The 24836-nt window shown below is 32.3% G+C and overlaps 1 protein-coding gene across 7 annotated transcripts in view; it reads left to right on the forward strand.

Annotated features, from left to right (window-relative positions):
- The window catches only part of DIAPH2 (diaphanous related formin 2), a 921502-nt gene that overhangs the window by 229121 nt on the left and 667545 nt on the right, over positions 1–24836 (forward strand). For all 7 annotated transcript variants that reach the window (XM_055106523.2, XM_055106524.2, XM_055106527.2 and 4 more), the window contains 5 exons: positions 1689–1825; positions 3761–3869; positions 15977–16087; positions 22465–22583; positions 24498–24614. In XM_055106523.2, coding sequence (XP_054962498.1) covers positions 1689–1825; positions 3761–3869; positions 15977–16087; positions 22465–22583; positions 24498–24614 — 593 coding nt within the window. The remainder of the gene's footprint in view (positions 1–1688; positions 1826–3760; positions 3870–15976; positions 16088–22464; positions 22584–24497; positions 24615–24836) is intronic.

Genomic DNA, 24836 nt, shown 5'->3' on the forward strand with positions numbered 1-24836 from the left:
ACTTAGATTATTCGAAATTGATGTTTTTAGTTAGGCCACGTTAATGTCTTGCACATAGGTGCTCAGAGCATGGATTAATGGATCTTTTGAATTATAGACATGTGAAACAATAGGCATAAAATATGCCTTCAGAATAGAAAATATGCAGTGATCTTTTCACTTCATGTTGGAATAAATTGTCCAGATCAAGGAATTAAGCTTTTATCCAAAATGACTTACACATCAAATTTTTTGGCCCCATGGAGTTTAGATTACCTACTTCAAAAACTCCTTTCTTTTATCCAATACATGTAAGAATAGGATCATAAAAAGCAACCCATTGTTTCTTAACTTCCAGTACTATAATATTGCTCTGATGTTTGGATTAATGATTTTCCAGATATATTTTTCATGTCTTCTTTTTTATTTTTGATGTGTCTCTATATATTAAAAACTACTTATAAACATTAAGTAAAATTTTTAAAACCTAATGATTTCACTCTCAGTCTCAATGACTCATAAAGCTATTAAGTTTGGTAATTGCATGGTCATTGTCTCTCAGTTTTGCAAATGTGTTTTTCACTAATATTCATTACTTTTAATCATCTACTGGCCACCTTTATACATACTTATCTATTTTGTTTTTGTTGCTGCTTTCAAGACTTGTTTCTTGCATTTTCTTTTTTTTTTTTTTGGTCTTATCTCCATATATTTTCCTATTTATTATGACCTGTGATAAACTCACATTTAAGAGCTTTAGCTATGTTCCCCATCTGCCACTCGGAGTTCTTTTAGAAATTAAATTAGGGCTGATGGAACTATTCATATGGTTGGTAATTAACTAAAGTTTAGCTGAAATGGAAATTTTGCTCCGATGAAATATCCAATTTCACCATTAGGCTGTAAAATGAAGCAAAAATATTTTATAAGAAATCTGAAAAATACTTTGTGGGACAAAGATAAAATAATATATTGCTTTCTTAATGTAATGAAAACTCAAGTTTTAGACTTTCATTAGAATTTCTTTACTTATTTATTAAGTTCGTGCATGCACACGCATGCACACACATATTCATGCTTAGAAAATAAATGAAAATGGTGTTTTCTCTCCTTAGTTGACTTGTGACACATAATAAAACCCAGGTGCCATTTCTTTAGGTTCACAGCTTTTGTAGTGCAGCACAGCTGTCTGAATCAGGGAGGATAAGAGAGAGAAGGCATGGGAATATCCATACTGAGGCTTATACTGGCATATAGTATTCAAAAGAGCCTTTTAAAAAAAATTTCTCTTTTTCTTCACCTTAATTTTTCATACAAACATATTGGACAATTTAACCACGAATTCCAGACATCTCCAGGGAGACCCAGTGACATAAGTAGAATCTTACTTTAGAAAATCATATCAGTATGCACTTTATATGTTATTCTTTGTTGAAGAAATACTGATTGTTCCCATATTTCTCCAAATTTATGGAATTTTTAGGGCAGGCTAATGGAGATCATATCTGATCAAGGAGCAACAACTCCAAGATGCAGTGATTTCATGTAAAAAAACAAAGACAGATAACTGCATTTGAAGAATATTCATATAATTAGGTAGAACCTCATTGTGGGGGTATGGGTTTTTGGAAGATCATTGTACGTTGCTTTTTTAAATTAAAGATATATTCCATAGACATTCTGAATGAAGGTTTTTTTTTTTTTTTTAGTTTGGATTACAAAGGATTCTAGGAGATGAAAGAAGTCTTTTACTATTGGCAAGAGCAATTGACCCCAAACAACCCAACATGATGACTGAAATAGTAAAAATACTTTCTGCTATTTGCATTGTTGGAGAAGAGAACATGTAAGTATTGCTATATTATTATATTTGCTGCATGGAAAATGACACTTAAGAAATTAATAAGTCCTACTTTTGTTCTCTTTCTTTGGATAACTTTCATGAAAACAGTATTTTAGATAATTTTTGATTGAAATTTTTATCTTGCCTGTTTATATTTTGGCTTCTTTGTTGACATTATAGAAACTCAGTTTAAACAGATAAAATCCTAGTGGGAAATTCTTGAAAGTTGGATTCAAAGTGATTGAGCAGAATTTTGTTTTGCTGGAGGTACAGCAATCATTAGAAAGTGGACAAAAATCAGACAGTTATTTTGGCAAATACACACACATACATACACAAATACTGTGCTGCATATCACACAATTTGAATAGATGCCTTTATTTTACATTATCTTATAATAGTATTTTACTTTATATGCCATGGTAAATGAAAATTATTTGTAAAGTGAAATAAACCCACCTGTTAGAAAAAAACGGTTGTTGATAATTATTCAAAGTGTATATGTGCCACCAAATGCAGCAAGTTGTTGCTGAACATGCATTTGATCACATCTTCTTATGGAAATAATATTGAATCAGAAGCAAACTTTCAGATTTGATGACATTAATAAGTCTAGTTTGTAATGAACCCTTGTGATAAAGAATCAAATATCTGCTAAGGACCCGAACCAAAATATTTCCTTGGAACACTTTGCGTGACAGTAATAATGTCAATTTGAGTCAGAACAGGACTATGCAAAGATTTAAGGATGTTGGAATATGTTGAATTTCTCATAACTGTTAGAGTAAAATGAGATGTTGCTTAGTGTTAGCTACTGTCCTCAGAAACCAAAAGACAAACACTAAACAAAAATATTATCATATTAAGTCTCACCTCAATGATAACAAACTGAGAATGAGATAACATATGTAAAAGCAAGGATCCTTAGATTTTATTTTTTAAAAGTCAGTTTATACATGTGTAAGAAATATTTTTTAATCACTTAGATTTTCAATATTCATAAAATACAATGTAGTCCAGTATAACTGTTATGATTTAATTATAATTTCAGATATAATTTGATAAGAGTAGTATACTATATAGAGATTAATTTGTTTTAGGCATTGTATGGAGATACTTACCAATATTTTTGGTCAGGTTAATAAGTTTCTTGTGCTAGATAATTATACATTCTTCTTTAATTACCTGGGCTTTCCTTTTTAGTCTTTTTTCTTTTTCCATTGTCAAAAAATGTTGATTAAAAAAATTCTTTAAAAAATAATCACTCTTTCCAGAACTTTATTATAAAATTACAATCTGTTTATGCTCCAATAAACTGTTAACAATTATAGGTGTCATATTATGTTTAAGTGATATTAATGTTAACACATGAAATATCAAAACCTGAAAATTTAAATTTTAATGTTTATCACTTAAGTATTCTTTTTTTAATGTCACCCAGAAAAGTTACTTTCCTTAAGATTTTTAAAATCGAATTTTCCTTTTGATGCCCTAAAATTATTTAGAGCTATCAATATTTGCCTTAAAGAAATATACGGACAGGAACACAATTCCTATATTGTAATGGTCTTTCAGTTAGACTGGAGGAATCAGTTCAAGAAATCTATTTTATGTGATAGTGACTGTAGTTAATAACAGTGTGTTGTATACTTGAAATTTCCTAAGAGTGTATGTAGACTTTAATTGTTCGTACCACAAAAAAATGTAAGTAGGCGAGGCAATATATGTTAATTAGCTTGATTTAGCCATTCCAGTATGTATACATATTTGAAAACATACAATTTCCATCAAAAAAGCAAATGATAATTTTTAAAAATTCTAATGGTATATATAAACATCAAATACCAGAAAGAAAACAGGGAATACTGAAAGGACCCATGCTCATAGTGTCTGTATAAGAAGTATTTCTCATTTCTGTTTCTTCTTTTTTCTCTACAGTCTAGATAAACTTTTAGGGGCTATAACAACAGCAGCAGAAAGAAATAACAGGGAACGATTTTCACCAATTGTGGAAGGTTTAGAAAATCAGGAAGCCTTGCAATTACAGGTGAGTTAGTTTTGTCTTAAATTGCTTCTAGAGTTATATTTAGAGTACTCATTTTGTATGACATCAACTCCATTTTAGCTGGCATTTAAGTAGTATGGAATGTAAAACTAAAATTTTTTCTGTTGCTAGTTTGTGAGAATTGCAATGTGTTTAAAATTAGGAAAAATACTTTTGAATTATTATAAATGTGGCAGTTATGGCTGTCATTGATATTTAGACAAGAATTTAGTAATTAATGTAATAAACCAGGGAAATTGAAGCCTCAGCAGTAACTAAGGTAAAAGGGCAAGCAGTTCAGCCAATGCCCTTATCCTAACAAGTGTTAGTGAAGTCGGTGGGCTTGTAGAAATGTAAGACAATTAAACACATCTCTCTTTGTGCCATTCAGACAACATTCAAAGGTGTGACTCACCAGAATAGAAGGGATTGAATTGCAATTCTTAGGTTAGCGTTCATTTGATAGCCCTGTGTAGACACAACTTACTAAATGCCTTCTTTAGAAAATGACAAAACTCACTATCTTTACCTAGATGGTTTCAGGAAATGATCCATTTTATGAATAGCTCTGTTCTTGAGGGATGTGAATGCATATTTATTGGCTGAACTTATGGTATGAAGTCCTGCACTAAACATTTTAATTTGCATATATTATTTGATTTAATTCTCACAACAACCTAGATATGTAGGTATTGCTATAGTATCTTTGTTTTGCTTATGGGACGAATAAGTTGAATGAGATTAAATAACTGGTCTAACGTGACACAGTTTTTAAGTGTCACAGTCGGAATTTGATTCCAGGTTTTTGGTCTCTGCTAATCTCTCTTTTAGACAATGTATACCATTTAATGTACCATGGAAAATTCTCTGAATTTTTTTTTAGTTCTCATATTGTTGTTCAACAAAGAGAAGGTAGTTTCCACATTTAATTTTATCAAGCTACTTAGCATCGAATGTTTAACTCTTCAAATTTCTTGCTTGATGTGAAACAAACACAATTAATTTTTTATGTATTATGAAGTATTTTTTTGTATTATGTATTTTATGTATTATGAAGTATTTGTATTTTTGTTTGCCAGAGTTTGAAACGGCATCAGATAGATGAATTGGCTTGTCTAAAGAGAATCTGTAGTGTTACAAAATTGTAATACCTCTCCAAATGTTGAAGGATCTTTGTTAATCATGACTTCTACTCCAACTATATTGAAAATTTTGGATCAACTTTTATGGTGTACTTTTATGTCAAATGTATTATTTATTTATTTATTTATTTATTTATTAAGATGGAGTCTCACTCTGTTGCTCAGGCTGGAGTGCGATGGACGTGATCTCAGCTTGCGGCAACCTCTGCCTCCCAAAGCAATTCTCCCTGCCTCAGCCTCCCAAGTAGCTGGGATTACAGGCATGCACCACCAAGCCTGGCTAATTTTTTTATTTTTAGTAGAGATGGGGTTTCGCCATGTTGGCCAGGCTAGTTTTGAACTTCTGACCTCAGGTCATCCGCCCACTTTGGCCTCCCAAAGTGCTGGGATTATATTACATATTTTAAAGATTAGTATATTTTTTCCCAGTGTTTTTTAATAATACATTGTTTCTTATAAAATTTAATCTTGATAAAATTTTATACCTCTACTGAAAGGTTGAAAACTGCCTTTTTTAGATGACTTTGAAAGTTTTGTTCATGTTCCTGTGGTTGGGCTTACCTAACTAAATTTCACTGGTTTTTCAGATATATGTGTATGTTTGTACTTCTCTTCGAAAGTTTGTTGAGTAGGAATGAACTCTTTTATTTATATTCAAAGTTTTCATTGCATTGATATATTTTTAAAATCTTCTTTAAATAAATTTTTAGCTACAACTCTGTGAGTTATGTATTATTACCTCTGGTTTACTGATCAGGGAATTGAATTGGTGGAAGGCACTCCAAAATCACACAGCTGTTAAGGGATAGAGCTGTAATTTGAACCCATGTCTTTGTGATGCCAGAATTTGAATACGGCATTGCCTATACTTTGAAGGGATGCCTCTGCCAATGAGTAGTTCACCCCAAACAATGAGATGGGAAAGACATTTGCTAGCCTTCAGGAAGCTGGACAGAATGGAATGATAAAGTGACAAATTGTTAACAAGTAACATATGGAAGAATCATAGACGTCTTGTTAAGTATTCAAGAAATTGTTGAATACTGATTATAGATGCAAACATATGCAGACCACAATTTAAAATTTCACATTTTAATGAGCTACAAAATTAGTAATTTGTTATATACAAAAACTAGTACTCTCACAAGAATTGTGAAGTGAGTTTGTTTATTTAGACTATTTAATGTGAATGAAAAGATGTCCTCTAAAAGTTCAAAAATATATTCAGAATACAGAAACAAAAACCCAAAGGTTTAAATCTGTTGTTTAAAAAATATAATTAGTGTTGTATTTTAACAGAATGACTTTTCTATTTCTGTAGTATCCTGAGACCTCCCAAAATGTTATTACAGTCTCGGGAAGTAATTTTGTTAAAATACAGGACTAATTATTTTTTAAATAACAACTATATACATTTTCCCCCCTTTTTGGGGTTTTAAAAAAGGTTATTAACTTCTCACAGATTTTTTTTCCTAGCTTACTTTTAAAGTGAAATTTTGTACCTATGATAGGATTTTCATTATCTTCAGGAGTTCAAGAAATAGGTGGAAGATAAATCGCATATCTTCATACACTCTCTCTTCATTGACTTTCCTTCAGCTTAGTAGCATTCTCCGGTCTCTTTTGCAAAGCACAGATTATACACCAGCAGCTTCTTTTGATCTGACTTAACCTTCTAACTAGCCTCTTGTCTCTCTTTTTCATTTTAAAGTCCATGCCTCTAGAATAATCCATATTTGTTTTCTATGTTTTCTAAATTACCTTTTACAACTCAACTTTATTACAGTTCTCAAAAAGATTTACAGTGAGTGACTAATTTCAAAATCCAATGGCCTCTTTCCAATCTTGATCACTTGGCACTATTGATCACCTTCTTCCTTGAAAATTTTACTTCCCTTGACTTTCTAGGCACCATTCTCTCCTTTGTTCTCTACCTTTATGGGTTTTTTTTTTTTTTCTGTCTTCCTAATGTATTTCTCCTCCTCTTACTTCCTGGGTATTTTGTTCCCTATGTTCTATCCTTGGTCCTCTTTTAGTATCATTTTATGTACATACATTCATGTGCACATACACATATCTACATGTACATGTATATACATACAGACACATACTTTTTAAAACAATTTTGTCCATGAATGTTCTCAATTGCTTATCTAGTTTTACAATCCAACTGTGGTAGTGATTCTTCAGATTTATACATCCAGCTCAGTGACTGGTATCATAAAATTAAGAAATTAAAAATAACTTTTACAACCCATATGCCGGACAGTGTTTAAAATACTTTAATATGTTATCCCATTTAAACCTCGCAGCAATTGATTGAGAGAGATAGAAGTATTATCCCCATTTTATAGATAATTAAACTGAGGCTCATAAAGGTTAAATAACTTCCCTAGGGTCACAGTGTGAATAGAAGGGAAAGCACAGATTATACACCAGGGAGTCTGGCTATAGATAACGTGCTTTAACTACTAAGCTGTAACTCCTTTTATATTAAAACTTAGCTTATATCTCTTTCTGTTAACCTGATTTTTCCTAAGTCTTCTCTTCTTCCTGTGTTTCCTATTTTCGGTTATAGAGGTATCATCTTCTACCCAATCTTTAATTTTCCTCAACACTTCTTTCTTTTTTGTCCCCTGCATTCATCATCAAGTCTTATTACAAAGTATAGTATTGACTGTGAATCTAACCCATTCTACTTCCACTGCCTTTATCTTCTCCCACCAATATTATTTCAACAATTTCCTAATTAGTACCCCATACTGACATGTTTTCTCTCCAGACAATACCCTATACTATTGTCAGTTATCCGTAAAAAATGAGTCCAATTCTAATACATTATCATTCTTAAAAATCTATGCTCATGACCCATTGCTAACTTTTTCATTGTGGTCCTAACTTAATATTCTGGCCTTTGAGCCTGTCATTCTCCCAAATGTACCATATGTTTGCACCATACTACATTTGGTGTTTCCCAGATATGCTGTAGACTTTTAAATGCTCTCAAACATTTTATCATGCGGAACACTTTGCCTGAAATACCTGTATTTCCCCACCTATATCTGTTTCTTCTGTGTCTTGCATAAGTCTGGGAAGGCTTCAGTAATGAGGTGATATTTTAACTAGGCCTTGAAGGACAAGTAAGCATTTTTCATAAATTATCTTTGCTGATAGAGAAGCAGTACTATGGTAGGATGAGAGGTGAAAAGGGCTTCCAGGAGGTAAAATAGAGGCCAGAATAGTCTGGCAGTCACTTCATAAAAAACAGTGAGGTAATACCAGCATCCAGTTGAAACTGCTTTCTAGATAGCCAGGTAGGAAAACCTAAGATATACTGAGCATGAATAATGGTTTATAGAACGGGAAAGTAGTATAGTTAAAATACAATGATGTACTATCAAAACAGCCCCAATCTTCACAGGCTGCTGTTAGTTTGAAAGGTGCCATGTTTTTACAATATTTCAATATATACAAAGAAGTGGAGTAGCATAATTTAATACATTTAAAAACTGTTTTCTAAGATGCTGAAAATAATAATGAACTCTGCACATTTTGTAATTAGATATGGTACACAAAAACAGAGCTGTAAATATGCCCTTTCCTGATGTGTGATAGCTTCACTTACCCAGTCCTCGCCTATTTAATAGATTTGTCCTTTGGAATACAACTGAGAACTAAAAAATAAAACAAAAATTAAATAAAACAATCTGAGCAGCCTACAAATGTCACCAGATCTATCAAGTAAGCCTCATGGTGAGAACGACTTTTTGGCCTTTAATGAGAGCCTATTTATTTTCTTTTCATATGTTATCTTTACGAACCCAATTATCTGTTTTACATCCACAGCAGACTAGAAGTGCAGGTTGGAAGGTTGGGAGAGGGTTTATTCCAGAATCGTACACTGGAATCATCAAGAAGTGACAACTGACAAGCTGGCAGCAGGGGAGGGGTAGATAGAAATGTAATAAAAGACTGAAACTGGAATGCAAATGATAACAATAGACTTCACAGAGCACAGAGGCTAGTAGCCCTGCACACTTCAGTACCTCCCGAGATACTGAGTTACACTGTACCTCACTAACTCACATATTTAGTGATGACCCTAAATTTAATAATTTAATAAACTAATAATACCCTAGTTTATTTTGCGTAAGAATGTGGGAATTATGTAATTCATTTCAGAGAGTGTCCCATGTGAAACAAGATGTTGATACTTAAATAGATAAACAGATATATGGAACTATCCTATGTGGCTTGATTCTTTCCACAGTGGTTCTTGAGTGTTGAGATTTTACTGCAAGCATACTTGTAAATTAGCCATTAATGTACTCAGACCATCACATATGAGGGAGTAGCTTTGGACAAAGTATTAATCATTTGTCAGTGAAAGTGCATTTATAAGAAAACAAGGCATCGAGGCTTATGAATATGGAGAAAATTTGTGGAAATTAGCATTTATAAAGTGTTGAATGACTGCTTGATATTACTTAGGAAACTTGTTCTATTTATTGACAGTTTTATATTATTGTCATTTAGAAAATAGATTAATGGGAGGTTGTTTAGAGATATTTGTACAATGTAGTCATTTTTGGTATTGACACAAAACTAACTTCTGACTTAAAGAAGGATGCCTTTATTTTAAATCTGTTTCAACACTGAATAATTGTCAAACCTATCATTTTCAGTAATAGAGGGTTGCCAGTGACCTCCATGATATAAAAAGGAACAGGCTGCTTTTGAAGTCATTATATTAGCTTCCTCAGCACCATTTGGCACTATTGATCACTCCTTTATCAAAGCTCCCTCCTCCCTTGACTTCCATGATACTAAACTGTATTAGTCCATTCTCACACTGCTATAAAGAGCTACCTAAGGCCGGGTAATTTATAAAGAAAAGAGGTTTAATTGACTCACAGTTCCACAGGCTGTACAGGAAGCATGACTGGGGAGGCCTCAGGAAACGTACAATTGTGGTGGGAGGCGAAGGGGAAGCAGGAGGAAGAGAGAGAAGGGGAAGGTGCTGCACACTTGTAAACAACCAGATCTTATGAGAACTCACTGAGTATCACAAGAATAGCAAGGGGGAAGACCGCCCCCATGATCCAGTCACCTCCCATCATGCCCCTCCTCCAACACTGAGGATTACAGTTTGACATGAGATTTGAGTGGGGATACAAATCCAAACCATATCATAAGCTCTCCTTGTTTTTCCTTCACCTATGTTTCATTTAAATTCTCTTATTTCTATGCTTGACCCTTAAATTTGCAGATTCCTAGAGCTTGATCCTCAGTCCTTTGGTACTTTGCTTTTCTCATATTGATGATCCTTGGGCAATCGCATCTATCCTCACAGCTTCAATTAACTACCACTCATATGTGATGTCTTTATCTGATCTCTTCTCTTCCTCCCAACTCACAGACCCCATATGTTCAGCTGCCTCCTGACTAGATTTCAAATTCAATATTGTCCTTAAATATACTTATCTTCCTTTTAAAAAAAAATCCTTCTCCCTACTCTAATCCTCTCTCCAGCCTTGACCTGCATTTCTCTTGTATTCCCAATCCTGGTTGACCTTAGTATTACCTACCAATTAGCATATAGCAGAAACATACTAGTCATCTTAGAATCTACCCTTACTCCATCTTCCATTCCATTAGTCACCAGATCCTATCAATTCTATATCCTTAATGTTATATTTCCCTTCCTCGACATGGTATCCTTCTCTCTCCACCCTCACTGCCATTTTTTAATTTCAGAGCATTGTTACATCTCACTGTTTTATCCTTTCCCTATGTTCTATTCTTCATTATGGCCCCGTTTAAATTATCTTCCCCAATGTTGTCTTTCTGAAATGCTTTTCTCAGAAATGCACTTCAGAATGCTTAAAGTCCAACATTGGCTTCCCATAGTTCACTGCTTAAAGTCCAACAATGGCTTCCCACAGTCTCCAGAATTGCAGTCTAGTCCTAGCCCAAACAAAATACTTCATCTGGCTGTTGCTTTCTCTTTCGCCTCATATTCCACCACCCTTCTACATATGTTTTTAGTCTAGTCATATTGTGCTTTGTTTCCTATAGATTTTATGCTGTTTTATACCTCTACCTTCATACCTTTGTACATGACTTCCGTTGGCTTGGAAACTACTCCACTTCTCAATTAACTCGCTCTGTACATTCACATCTTTCTTCTCTCATACTTTGACTTAAATCATCTTTGTTCCTAACTCCTGCTGGGCTAGGATAAAGAAAGACCTTGTTAATGTCAACAGAGTACTTAATAAGGTCAAGTGTGGAACAGTGTCAATAAAATTTTAAATGTACAATTTGTCACAGATAATGGCAATATGGATAATCTGTCTGAGAATGCCCTGGAGTTGTCAATTATTGTACCCCATAGCTCTGTGAATTGTGATTAAATAGATAGATGTTTGTATAGTTTTCAAGCCTGTAAGTTAAAGTCAGTAAAAGGTTCTAGCATTTTTCCAGTAATTTTATGAAGATATTGGTGTTCAAATATTTCCCTTTCTCTGTCACTTAGGTAAACAACAACAACAAAAAAACTTAAATTTCTTTCTGTAATGCTATGTCTTATGCCAATAAAATTGGAAATTTTTAAATGTCATTCACTTACTATATTTTAATTATTTTATTTGGGACAGTTAAGTGTTACAAATAAACCCTAGGCATATACAGATGAGCTTTGCCTTTTGAAAGTTTATCATCTGTTTTATAATATTTCACCCTTTATACCATACCACCCCAGAATGAAGACAACAGCATCTGGTGACTAAAGAATGTAGATGATTATTGTAGAAATAAAATAAACTGTTAAAGGAAGGATCTTAATGTGGTAGAAAACTGATAATGATTCAGTGTAGTATATAATTATACATGACATAAATGATTGGATACTTTATCACATGCACAGAACTGGTAGTTTTTAACTATGTATGCTTATGTATTCACTTAATAGGATATATATGCATCTCATGTTGAAATCTTATGACATCACTGAATGAAAATGCAAATATAGAAATCGATTGTATTTACTAATTAAACATCAGAATTGTGGCCCTAGCATATGTATTAATAATGGAGAAAATTCACTGATTTTTTGTGACTTTAAAATTTTGATCCTCATGGAAGCTGTATTTGTAACAATAGATATGGCGGACCATTTTGAAACATAGCCATTATAAAGACACTAAGCAACAGAGCAACTCTGGATAATGGACTTTGTGATATTCAATTCAAGGGCATTTGTTTTCTTTCTAAGATCAGGAGAAATGATATCAAGCAAGATTTGTGCGATATAATGTGGTAGAAAAAATCCAAGGCTAAAGGTCAAGAGAGCTGAGTTCTAGTTGTATCATTGGGGCTTATTAGTTATGTGATCTTGGGCAAATCATCCAGTCTTTCTAGGTTTTCAGTTTCTTTACTTTTAAATAGCATATTGGACCAGAGTATTTTATGTTCTGTCTAGCTTTAAAATCTCATGATTATTTTCTGTCTCTGGAGTTGAATTTTTTTTTTTTTTGGAAAGCAGATTGATTTTGCATTGTTAGAGGACAATAGAGTACACTCATCTCTTAAAGATTTATATACTTGGAAGTTGAGCATATGAATTTTGAAATTTTCATTATTCAGCAATAAGTTTTGTAGTTCTTTGAAGTGAAGGTTTCAGAGATTAGGCCAGATCTCTTTTTTTCTTTAAAATCTCCAGTGTAGTGCTATTCAATCAAACTTTCTCCCATGTTCTATATCCTTGCTATCCAATGTGGTAGCTACTAGCCACATGTGGCTGTTGAACACTGGAACAATGGCTAGTGAAACTGAGCAACTGAATTTTTAATTTTATTTAATTGTAATTAAATTAAACTGTGATAAGTGGCTCCCATATAGAATAGCACAGTACTGTAGAGCGTGTGTGTGCGTGTATGCATGTGTTCACATGCATATACATGCTGAGTGTGGAGTGGGGTGGCAGAAGTAAAGGAGAGGAGTGGTAGACCATTATTTTGGATGATGGGATGCCATTTATACTTTACTGCTCAGGATGTACATGAAGTGGAATTTAACCCACTCCAAGAACCATTTTCTACTTTTGCTTTTTTTCTGCATTACATTATATATTATGATAGTCACTATGTGTACTAGACAACATATTGTTTATATTATTGTATGTTTTTCTAATTAACCTATCGTTTTAAAGCTACATATCCCCAGTATATTAAGCATGTTGCACCAGTTAAATTTTATCATCTTACCCATCCTTAAAATCTTTTGTTGCGAGAATCTATAAATGGAGTTTATGAGACCTTTGGAATGTGCTGGAAATTATATTTGTAGTAAAATGATATCATTTATAGTCATGAGTTTCCTCCTTGCTGTGTGGCCTTACATAAAGTTATTCTATCTGCTTTGAGCCTCCACTTCATCATCTGTAAAATAAGGATAACAGTAATACTAATCTTGTGTGGTTTTTATGAAAATGAGATTAGATGGTGAATTATGTAAAGGACCTAATACATTGTCTAATAACTAATAATAATAATGGTGATAATAGTTTGGGATTTTGTATTTAGCTATGAATTCAGGATACACAGAATGGGTTTGTCATGTTTATAATTAAGTAGTAATATATTATTCCCTTTAAGCTAATTTAAATTTAATTTTGTATTTGTAAATAGTGACAATTATTTCAGTTTTGAATTTGAGATATCGTTTCTATTCTCTGAAAAGGGCAGCACTTGTGTAACGGCATAAAGGAATAGCAAAAATTTAGATGACCTTTTTGTTTTCCACATTCATATTACAATATACATATTTCTGTAAAAGAATATTATTTTATCAGCTTATGTTGGAAAATGACAAGATAGCATGTTTATTCATCTGTTATTTGTAATTAATTAAATATCTATTAGAATATGATATATAATAAATGGTACATTGTTAAGCCAGTACCTTTACCATTTTAAAACTGACTTCACAATATCTCCTAATTGTTGCGTACTATAGTCAATGGATGGAACGTCTTTGTTTTCATATTAAACTGTATGTTCATACATTGTATGTAAAGTGAGTATTTAATATATTGAAACATTATTAAAGTTATATTGATACATTCATTAATTTTATTGACTTTTATTATCTTTATTGTCTCCTGATCTGAATACTTTTATTTGTATAAAGATACAATTGCAGGACTCATTAACTTGTTTCTTACAGAAATATTCTCTTTACTTGTAGGGTATTAATACAAGCCATTAAGCTAGAATTTCTTCTGGCAAAAACAATCCTAACAGATGGCAACTTTTCTCTCTGTTAATTTTGGATTGGACATGCACTTTGGCTTGTTTGGTCATGTCATAGTTGTAACATAACAAGAGTCATTCAAGCAAATACAATGATAATATAGCTGTGGACATGTACAGTATGCAAATTTATAGCCTAGCCTATCAAAACTATATAAAGATTTACATGATTTCCTATTGTAAATAGGAAGGTTAAGTAATCCATTAAAGCATAAGCTTCATACTAACTTATCTGGTATGTCTTTAAAGGTAATGCCAAATGTATGGCAAATATTTAGTCAGTTGCCTAAGTGTTTTATCTTGATACTTGAATGTTCATAGAAATTAGACTATATTGTTGTATCATTCAGATATCTGGTCATGTTAGAAACAACCTTAATCAGCCCTTTTAAAGCATGTAACTTTTGATTTTTGAACATAGATGTGAGGCAGATAGGCTAATCTCCCAAAAAGCAACTTAAATATATAAGATACAGATTCAAAAGTAAAGCATACCTTTTAATCTCTTCTCCCTATTTTGGAAAAAATAACTCTATCATAATAGATCTGTAGATGTCAAGTCAAAATACATTTGAAATATTTGTCTTTCGGTAATATATTTTCCCCATGCTAACTATTAATTTATTTGTGTCTGCTTCTATAAATACTTAGTATCTTTATATAATATGTTTTTTTCCGAGGATTCCCCTTGTAGTTTGCCCTTTGAGCACTCTTCTACTCATTGCATTCTTTAAAAATAAAAAAAATAATAAATTTAAATGGCATCTTTTCAGTTAAACAATTAGCCAGTTACCTTAGATTTGAGCAGCATTTTCCAAAAATGCTACTTAGGAATAATTTATGGAATACCTGGCACTTAGCATTTTGTTGATTCCCTTCTAGATTAAAATTACCAGCAAATAAGTTCCTTTTTATAATAGGGAATCTCAAAATCAGAAGGTAAGAAAAGCAAAACTCATTTTTCAGTATCAGTATATTTAATCAAATACTTTACTTGAAAACAAGCTCTTACATATGCTTTATTATGAAATGTGCATTAGTATTAGTCTCCCAGTGCCTTCTAATTGATCTTAATTCACTTCCATTATTTTTTCATACCTAGTAAATTAATTCATCTTAATTATATATTTTAATACTTTATATATTTTGTACAAATCATCCCATTAAGAGGATGGAGAGAGTTTAAATCAATGTAATAATTTATCTAAGCTATCACTGTTCCCTGTTTAATATTAGGGTACTTTTATATCTTTGATTTATTTTAGAAGTGTTTATAACCCTGTAGAATTGAGGCCAAGTGTACTGTGAGGACCACTGGACATGAAAGATACATTTTGTGATCTTTTCAAAGGGCTCTGTCTGCCCACTTTTGCAATTTGGGTTTTTCAGAGGGAGTTTAATATTTCTTCATATTATTTTTAAAAGCATAACATACTTGGTCATCACATCTTTGTTAGAATTATTTTGGACATTATACACTTTGTCGTTAATTTTATTGTTTATAATTAAAGTCATAATCATTATACTTCTAGAAATATTTGCATTTCTTATTTTATCATTATGTGTATATGCCTTTAGTGAATATATTATCTTAATGCATTATTTCATTAATTTAATGTGTTTTTTTAAAACAAAATTTGCTTTCTAATTGCAGGTGGCCTGCATGCAGTTTATAAATGCCCTTGTCACTTCTCCTTATGAGCTTGATTTTCGAATACATTTAAGGAATGAATTCCTCCGTTCAGGACTAAAAACAATGTTACCAGTAAGTTGAATGTATACATTTATTATGCTGATGAATTTTAATACTTTTTTCACTTCCACAAAAGTACTTGAAGCAGAGTAAATAAATGTGCTTTGCTATTTTGTTTTGTAAAGCATTAGACATTTTGTAAGCTTTTTTGTATTCCAGTAATAGCATTCTCTACATACAAATGATGATTCAGAATTCAGCTAATAATGTGCCCAGAAGCGATGTGTTTTTGTTTTTTGTTGTTTCCCTCAAGTCAAAAGGGACTTCTTTTCTTTGAATTTTGAATATTGAAAACATGAGACTTTTTTTTGGAGTTTCAATTTTCATTTAAAATTTTCTGCTTTCCTCTTTGATAACCTGGATTGATTTCATTGGTATTCAGGATAAGCATGCGTAGAGTTTTGATTAGCATATGCTAGACACATTGCTTAAGAATGTTACTCTTGTTACAAGGCTATAGGAACTTTTCAAATCAAAAACAATTTGTTTCTTAAATTAAATGTGAATATTTGCTGTAATTATGATAGTGTTAAAAACATTTTTGGAATGATTTTGTATGCTGAATCTGAAATAAATGAGCACACTTATTTTTATAAATACAAATACAACTACTGTGGTTTTATATTTTATTAAGTATATTAACTGAAGAGTGACTATTGCAGACTATGGCATTGTTCAAGACAAGTAAAATTCTGCTAGTGTCTTTAAGCTACTCAGAATATACCTGAGAGACAAGAAGTAAAAGTAAGGAAGTGAGAAAAAAGCACTAAGGAGAGGAAAAAAAACAACAACAAATGTCATTGAATGTGCATGTGTGTGCGTGTGTGTGTGTGCCCATGTGTATGACCTAGTCTACCAGAAATACCCAAATTGGGGACATTTCCTGGTGAGGAATCAATATGTAGCATAAATTTGTAACATATGGTGGGATACTTTTAACTGAAACTAGTTGAAACCCATCATAATAAGTTGTGTGATTGGACCTGTTAAATCCATTTTAATAAGATGTATGATTGGGTCCACCTGGTTTTGGAAATTTCTATGTCAGTCCCACCTGAAGCAGTTCTTTCATTCTTGACACTTAAAACCAAGGCATTGGTTGCAGAGAATCAAAGCAACATTTTAAGTGACCCATCTAGAGATTAACTGTGCAGTTAACTTAGGCATATTCACCAATTATAGTTAGTGTGACATATGATTATTCTTGTTTTTTTTTTTTCACTAATTTTCTTTTCATCCAAAGCCTGTAGCCTTGGATAGCTAAAGATAATCTTATGGTCTTGATTGTAGTTTGCTTTTGAATTTCCTTCTTGTTGGTTTCCATGCTTGTTTTTACTGGGCTGGTTCTCTGTTTATAGTAGCATCTTTGAAGACTTGCTGGCTGCAAGGGCTCTGTAGCATCCTCTACTCGTTTATTAATATGCCATGTTTTCTGCCATAGTTGTTGCTCTTACTTTTCTCTCTTTCATTCCCCTCTATTTATAATTGAACATTCACTTTCTGCTTTATACTACTGAATGGCTAGTCAAGAGAACTGTGACTCTCATTTTAATTTATTTTAGTCCTCATTTTTCAGAAAAGGTATGGTATTGTAGCTCTTGTCCTTAACCTTTTGCACTTTTGTCTGGGTATATTAATCTCTGCTGGGCTCAGTGGCCTCATGTTATTCATTTGGTTACACAGACAGCTAAGATTATGTGTCCGTGTTTCTAAGCTACACTTTTCCATTGGCCATATAGCCCTATATAAAACTTTTTGTGGCACCATGTGCTTCTTAATTTATATATTCTTTATTAAAATTAAAAATAATTTTTAATTATGGATATAAAATAGTTGTACATATTTGTGTGGTAAAATTTATATTTTGATACAAGAACATGGTGTGTAATGATCAAATCAGGGTGATTGGGATATCCATCACTTCAAGCATTCATCATTTCTTTGTGTTGGGAATATTCTAATCCTACCCTTATAGTTATTTTGTAATACAAATAATTATGAACTATAGTCACTCTATTGTGCTACTGAGCACTAGATCTTATTACTTCTATCAAACTGTATTTTTGTATCCATTAACCATACCCTATTTTCCCCCACACCCTACTACCCTTTCTAACCTCTGGTATTCTTAATATATACTTCCAATTAGACTTTTCTTTATCACATCTCTTCAGTATGCCCTGCTTCTCAGATCTCAGTGATTCTTCAGCAAGATAAAAGTGGGAAGAGAAAGTTTTGGAATAGAACCTACAAGGATTCTCATAATTTTTTTTTCCTCTCTAAGACAGTAGAGCTAAATATGATTAAATATGACTCTGATTCTCAACTAAGAGGTTGGGCATGTCCCCCTAAAATCTTACTGTATTGAGGATAGGGCAGACATATTTGGTTGGGGAAAAAAAAAATCCTCCGCAGGTATTTCTTTTCCTTTTCCTTTCCATTTCCCTTTTTCTTTTTTTCTCTTTTTCTTTTTCCTTTTCCGTTTTCTTTTTCTTCTTTTCTTTTCTTTCTTTTTTGAGACAGGGTCTTGCTCTGTCACTCAGGCTAGAGTGCAGTGGCACAATCACAGCTCGCTGCAGCCTCAATCTCCTGTGCTCAAGCAATCCTTCCACTGCATCCTCTCAAGTAGCTGGGAATACTGTTGTGCCACCACAGCCAGCTAATTTTTGTGTGTATATATGTATATATATGTGTGTGTGTATATATGTATATATATATGTGTGTGTATATATATATATTTATATATTTTATATGTTTATATATTTTTTATTTTATATTTATTTTTGAGACAGAGTCTTGCTCTGTCACCAGGCTGGAGTGCAGTGGCGTGATCTTGGCTCACTGCAACCTCTGCCTCCCGGGTTCAAGCGATTCTTGTGCCTCAACCTCCTGAGTAGCTGGGACTACAGGTGCGCGCCATCATGCCCGGCTATTTTTTTTTTTTTTTCATTTTTAGTAGAGATGGGGTTTCACCATGTTGGCCAGGATGGTCTCCATCTCCTGACCTTGTGATCCGCCCGCCTCGGCCTCCCAAACTGCTGGAATTACAGGTGTGAGCCACTGCGCCTGGCCTAATTTTTACATTTTCTATAGAGACAGGGTTTCGCCATGTTGGCCAGGTTGGTCTTGAACTCCTGGCCTCAAATGATCCACCCCAGCCTCCCAAAGTGCTGGGATCGCATATACAAGAGTAGAATCATTATTCGGGCAGATAGACCTTGAGAAGTTTAGCGATCATATATTTAGAACCACAGATTTCACTACTATTGTTTTAGTTTATCACAACTTGGGAGCAGGACAGAATGGTCATGGGTTAACATATACTACATACCTCACATGTCAACTACTATCTAACCTACTAATGAACTAAATATTTAAATTTAAACCACTGGAATTTATAATAACATTACATATCCTTTACATATGCAGTGAAGCTTAATAATATGGTCATAGATTGTCTTTAAAATCCTTATGTTTTCTTCTATTTATTCTTTTTTTTATATCCAGTTCTAACAAGAGTTCCCTAATATTCTAGAATACAGTATATTCAAAGCAGCAAATTAGATGTGACTAGGGCTAATATTAATTGTTGGTACATGGATGAAAAATTATATGTATCTAGAACCAGTATGAGTTGGGAAAAACTAGTTCTTAGTATTTCAGTAATCCTTGAGATCAACACTGTAGTAGAGTGAAACTTTTTTTCATAATAATTATCAGACTCTTCAAGACAACGAATTTTTAAATTATATTCTTTAAAAATTTATTTTCAAGGTTCCTCTCATCCCTATGGTTAAATTTTGATGTTGAAAAATAGTTTTTATTTCATTTATATGGAAATTTCACGTCTGATAAATTTGCTTTAGTAATTTAGAATAAATGAGTTGTTACAAACTCTACAGTGAATTTTAAAATAGGATTTTTTCTGTACTTAATTTACATTGATTTCTTCTGAAATTTTCCCCATTTGCCTTTTATTTAGTTAAATAAATTAAGAAAATATTAGTTAAATCAGATAAGCGAAGGAAAAACATAGTAAGAAATGGTGTTGGTAGGCAGTGGGCATACTTTTATCTCTTTAAAAGTCTGAGAAACTCTTTCTTGTTTTAAAGACTCAATTTTGGTTGTTTGACTGTTAATCAGCAGTGTACTGGCAATGGACTTTGATTTCCTTTGAAGTGCACTATGTTATAGAAAATTACATATTTCAGGAATTCTGCAAAAAATAATTTTAGATCTATACCGCATGTCTTTTTAAAAAATAACAAGCATAGAGTGTTTCACATAATTAATAACAGTGTGTTTCAGTAACTTTGTGATAGTTCACGTTTTAAAATATAAAACTTCAGTGATAGATTTCCATTTACTTTTATAGGATACCCATCTTATTATTTGTACTATGTAAAAATTTTTACTCAGTAAATGATTATTTTATCAAGAATTTATGAATATTTCAAGGCTTGACATTTGGCTGAAAGGAAGTTTCATAAAGATAAACATATATATGTGTATGTATATATGAATATATATTTACAGTAAGTTCTTAGTTAATGTCATTGATAGGATCTTGCGAACTGCACCTTGAAGCAAAACCATATACAGTAGGTCCTTGAATAATGTCCTTTCATTATAACATTGATGAGAAAAGAAAATTGGTTTTGCTATACGTATTTTGCTTCAAGTTGCAGTTTCCAAGAACTACTGAGGACATTAAATGAGGACTGACTTTGATAGGTCTGGAGCATTATTAATAAAGAATATTTATAAAATACTGCATTTACACATGTCTAAATTTTATATTGTGCTATATGTGCTCATATACTATGTATATTGTATAAATAATGTCTGGGCCTAATTAAGAACTAAATTGCACATTTAACCAGTTATTTTCACTGAAAGCATTTTAATTATGCTGACTGATTTTCATGTTTTGTAATGTTCTATGCTAATTAAATGGCAGTACTTAAATTTTTCTGTTTTTCTGAAATATTTGAAAGTGTTTAAGTTTTATGATGAATTTCTGAGAGAGAATATGTGGTGACAAGAATAAGACATACTGTAAAATGCGTGACAGGTTGTTTCTGCAGTGACCAGTGTATTGGGTTTGTCTGGCTTATGTAATTTTCTAAATAGAGTTCAGAAATCACCTGATAATATGACCCAGCAATGTTAGATAATTTTGCATTCTAATAAATTTCTTCATTCCATTTCAAACTGGAAAACTAGAGCTAAAGCAAGTTATTACTAAAAATGAAACCAAATATAAATACATTTACTTGTTATGTTTTATATGAAATTGTGTAGAAACAATAATTATTTTCATATGCTCTGCAGGTAAATTTTCAATAAATTATTATGTATGTGAGTGTTAGAAAAAAAGCATCTAGAAATTGCTGAAATTTGTTTGGCTTCAGTAATAGCCATTACATCTCTATAATAGTTCTATTGAATAAAGATAGAAACAAGAAATGTATCCCATTTTGTTTTATCGACCTAATTTGAAGTACGCCATGCTTGCATTTCCTTTTAGAGTTCAAGCTCAGCTCTGAAAATCCTAGTCCCACTTTCGGTATCACCCTTGAGCATCCACAGTTGTGATTATCGATTTGGGTTTTGAAAGCTGCAACTTAATGGACACATATTAAAAGATATTCCAGGTGATATATATTGAGCCCAACAATCTCTAGTGTGGCATGCTTCTAAATTTTTTATACTATTATTATGAAAATTATCAGAGGTTTGTAATGCATGTGCTTATAATGTATTACAAAAACATAACTTTTATGCCCAAGTTGGTATTTTGTGATTTAGCTAAGCAAAAATATAAGGTGGGGGAGGAGGTTAGATGTACAGCTTAATAAAAAGTCCAAACGCCTTTTTGCTTTAAAATCACAAAATAGCTTTTAAAATAAATGTGTTTATACATCTTTTCAAGCCATACTTGGGACTGTTGTGCTTGAATATATCCTTGCATTTGTTCTTCATTAATACAATTGATCTGTATTTGCATTTTTTGCCAGAGGCATATGTGAATGTTCTGACTGCATGAGTTCTTTTGCAATCTTTGATTAGTGTGTTTAGTCAAAACGACAGCATTTAATTTGGGTTGTTAGCAATTAGTTTTTTTCTGTTGTAGAACTGATCGTTAATTTTTTAATGTGAATAATCAAAATGTAGGGCATGGAAAAAATGAAGTGAATGCAATGAGGTCCTTTTATGTTGAAACAGAAAAATTTAGCTACAATTACTTTCAGAAAACCAAGTGCCCGCATAAATATTTGAAATTGCTTCTGTGTTTATAAATGAATAATTGTGTTCTGCCCTTTATTACCTAAATATGCCGTTGTCAAACTGTTATTCATGTGTTAAATTTTATGTTTATATATTAGGATCTAAAAGAAAAAGAGAATGATGAGCTTGATATTCAGTTGAAAGTATTTGATGAAAACAAAGAAGACGACCTAACTGAATTATCACACCGTCTCAATGACATTCGAGCAGAAATGGAATATCCTTTGACAAACCACAAAACAATTTTGTTTGCATTGTGAGAAAGGGATTTGTGGGCAATTTTGTGGACCATTATTAGAGTTCTTGTCTGCCCTCCCAATTTATATCCATTTATTTATATTAGAACCTTACTATGATGCTGTCCTTGAGATTCATGTTGAGGAATTGTCAGGCTGTCTTGATGATTTACACAGAGTGTATTGAAATCTGCACAATGGCTCACAGTATTATAGGTATACTCTACTCAGTGGTCTTGAATAAAGAATAGCATAAGGCAATATATCTTACATGTAAGGATTTTTTTGGGGAAAATTTCACTGCGTTCATATGTGACTATAGGTGAAATACTTATTCAGTTTATTAAATCAAGCTTCAGTGACTTAGAGTTATAAAGCAATTCAAATAAATGTCTTATTCTGTATTCAAATATTTGTGTTTCTTAACAATAACAAAAATGTTTAGATGCAATAGAATCTGAATATAGCAAAGCTATGTGGTAGAAGCATCTGAGTCAAATACAGCTAGCATATAACCTTCCGACGGCAGCAATTTTATATAAAATGATTTTAGATCTAAGAGATGGTTGTCACAGCATTGCTGGCCATTTGTTTCGCACCTGTTATGTTTCTTACTTAATGGATTCTGGTGAACCTGGGAAACATGTCAAAACCAAAGTGACCTTTGAGTTGGATTTTTTCTCAATGATGTTTTCTTCCCTTTCCTACTCCTCGCCCCCACTCCCCAAAGCTGGAAGTAATATTCCCCTCCTTGAAATACCCAAAGTACCTTGTTTGTTCTATTTTATTTATGTACACTTCTGTGCCCCTGTGAGATTGAGGGCAGAAATGTTATGTTTAATCTTTTTTCCTTCAATGCATCTATGAAAGTCTTACACATAGGTATTGGATAAATGTGTGTGCAATGAATAACAATGTTATTATTTTAAGGAATAATTTCTAGTAATTTTTATTCATCATTAGTGGTGCCAGTCTACTGTGGCTTCTATAATATTAAATGTTTTTCATATCAATTAATATCTTGCTTTACATAGATTCCTCTTATAATCAAACTTCACCATAAAACTATTTTTGGATGCATTGTGTAGCCATTTAAGGACCTCATGAGACTTTAGCACAACACTCTTATGTGGGGTCTAAGAAGTAAGCCATCGTATGCTTAATTCTACTTTGGAGAAAATGTTGACATTTCAGGTTATTTTAGGATATTGAATTACATCTTGTCTTTTATCTTTATTTTACCTTGGTTTTCCAGGTCCTCACTTTTATTACAAAAATGGATCCATTTGTGAAATCTGATTTCTAGTTTACTAAAAGCATCTAAATTTCTGCAACTCTATATCTTGTCTCTACTTTCCATTTTTTATCAAATAATGAAATACAAATGAATGTAAACAATAATAATTTCAGATTTAGTATTTCATCTGGATAACATAAAACTGATTTTGTGACCTCTTAGCAGTTTACAGCATGCTCATTTGCCTTCTATCTTATGTGGCAGTGAAAATAGAGTAGTAGTGATTTGCATGAATAATATAGGTCCTCTATCACAACTACAGGGAGATCAAAAGGAAACCATTTTCACTGATGGCATTGCTGTTCCAATGGTACCAGCTATAATCTGGACTTTAAAATATGTATAACGGATCATTTAAGATTTTGACAGTCAAATGGTCTTGGACATGCTCTTGAGGTCTGTCTCTCTAGTGAAAAGATCAAAATGATTCCATAGAATCATTACTTTATGCAGATGTTTAAATACTGGATCATAGAGTTGAAGGTTTAAAAACAGTAATGGAAGCAAGATTATAAGTCAATGTTTTACAAAGTTAAACTCTTTTGTTATGAATGAGACTTCCATCAAGGATCTTTAATATTTTTCCTTTACTTTCTACTGATATGAATGAAGTCTACCATCTTCTATATAATATGCTGAAGGACACTGCTGCTGAAAATTACTTCTTATCTATTCTACAACATTTTTTGCTTATCAGAAATGATTATTATATCAGGTAAGAGGCAGTTCTGAGAGTACTATACTTATAATTTGAATTGGATATTAAAGGAAAATGAACAATGTAGTGGGGCCTAAGCAATATATGCATATGTGTGTGTGTGTATATATATATATGTATATATATATATGTGTATATATATGTGTGTGTGTATATATATATACACACACACACACACACACACACACAGAGGGTATAAGAGTTTGACTCTTTAGGTAA

Source organism: Pan paniscus, chromosome X (assembly GCF_029289425.2).
Source record: "Pan paniscus chromosome X, NHGRI_mPanPan1-v2.0_pri, whole genome shotgun sequence".
Lineage (NCBI taxonomy): Eukaryota > Metazoa > Chordata > Mammalia > Primates > Hominidae > Pan > Pan paniscus.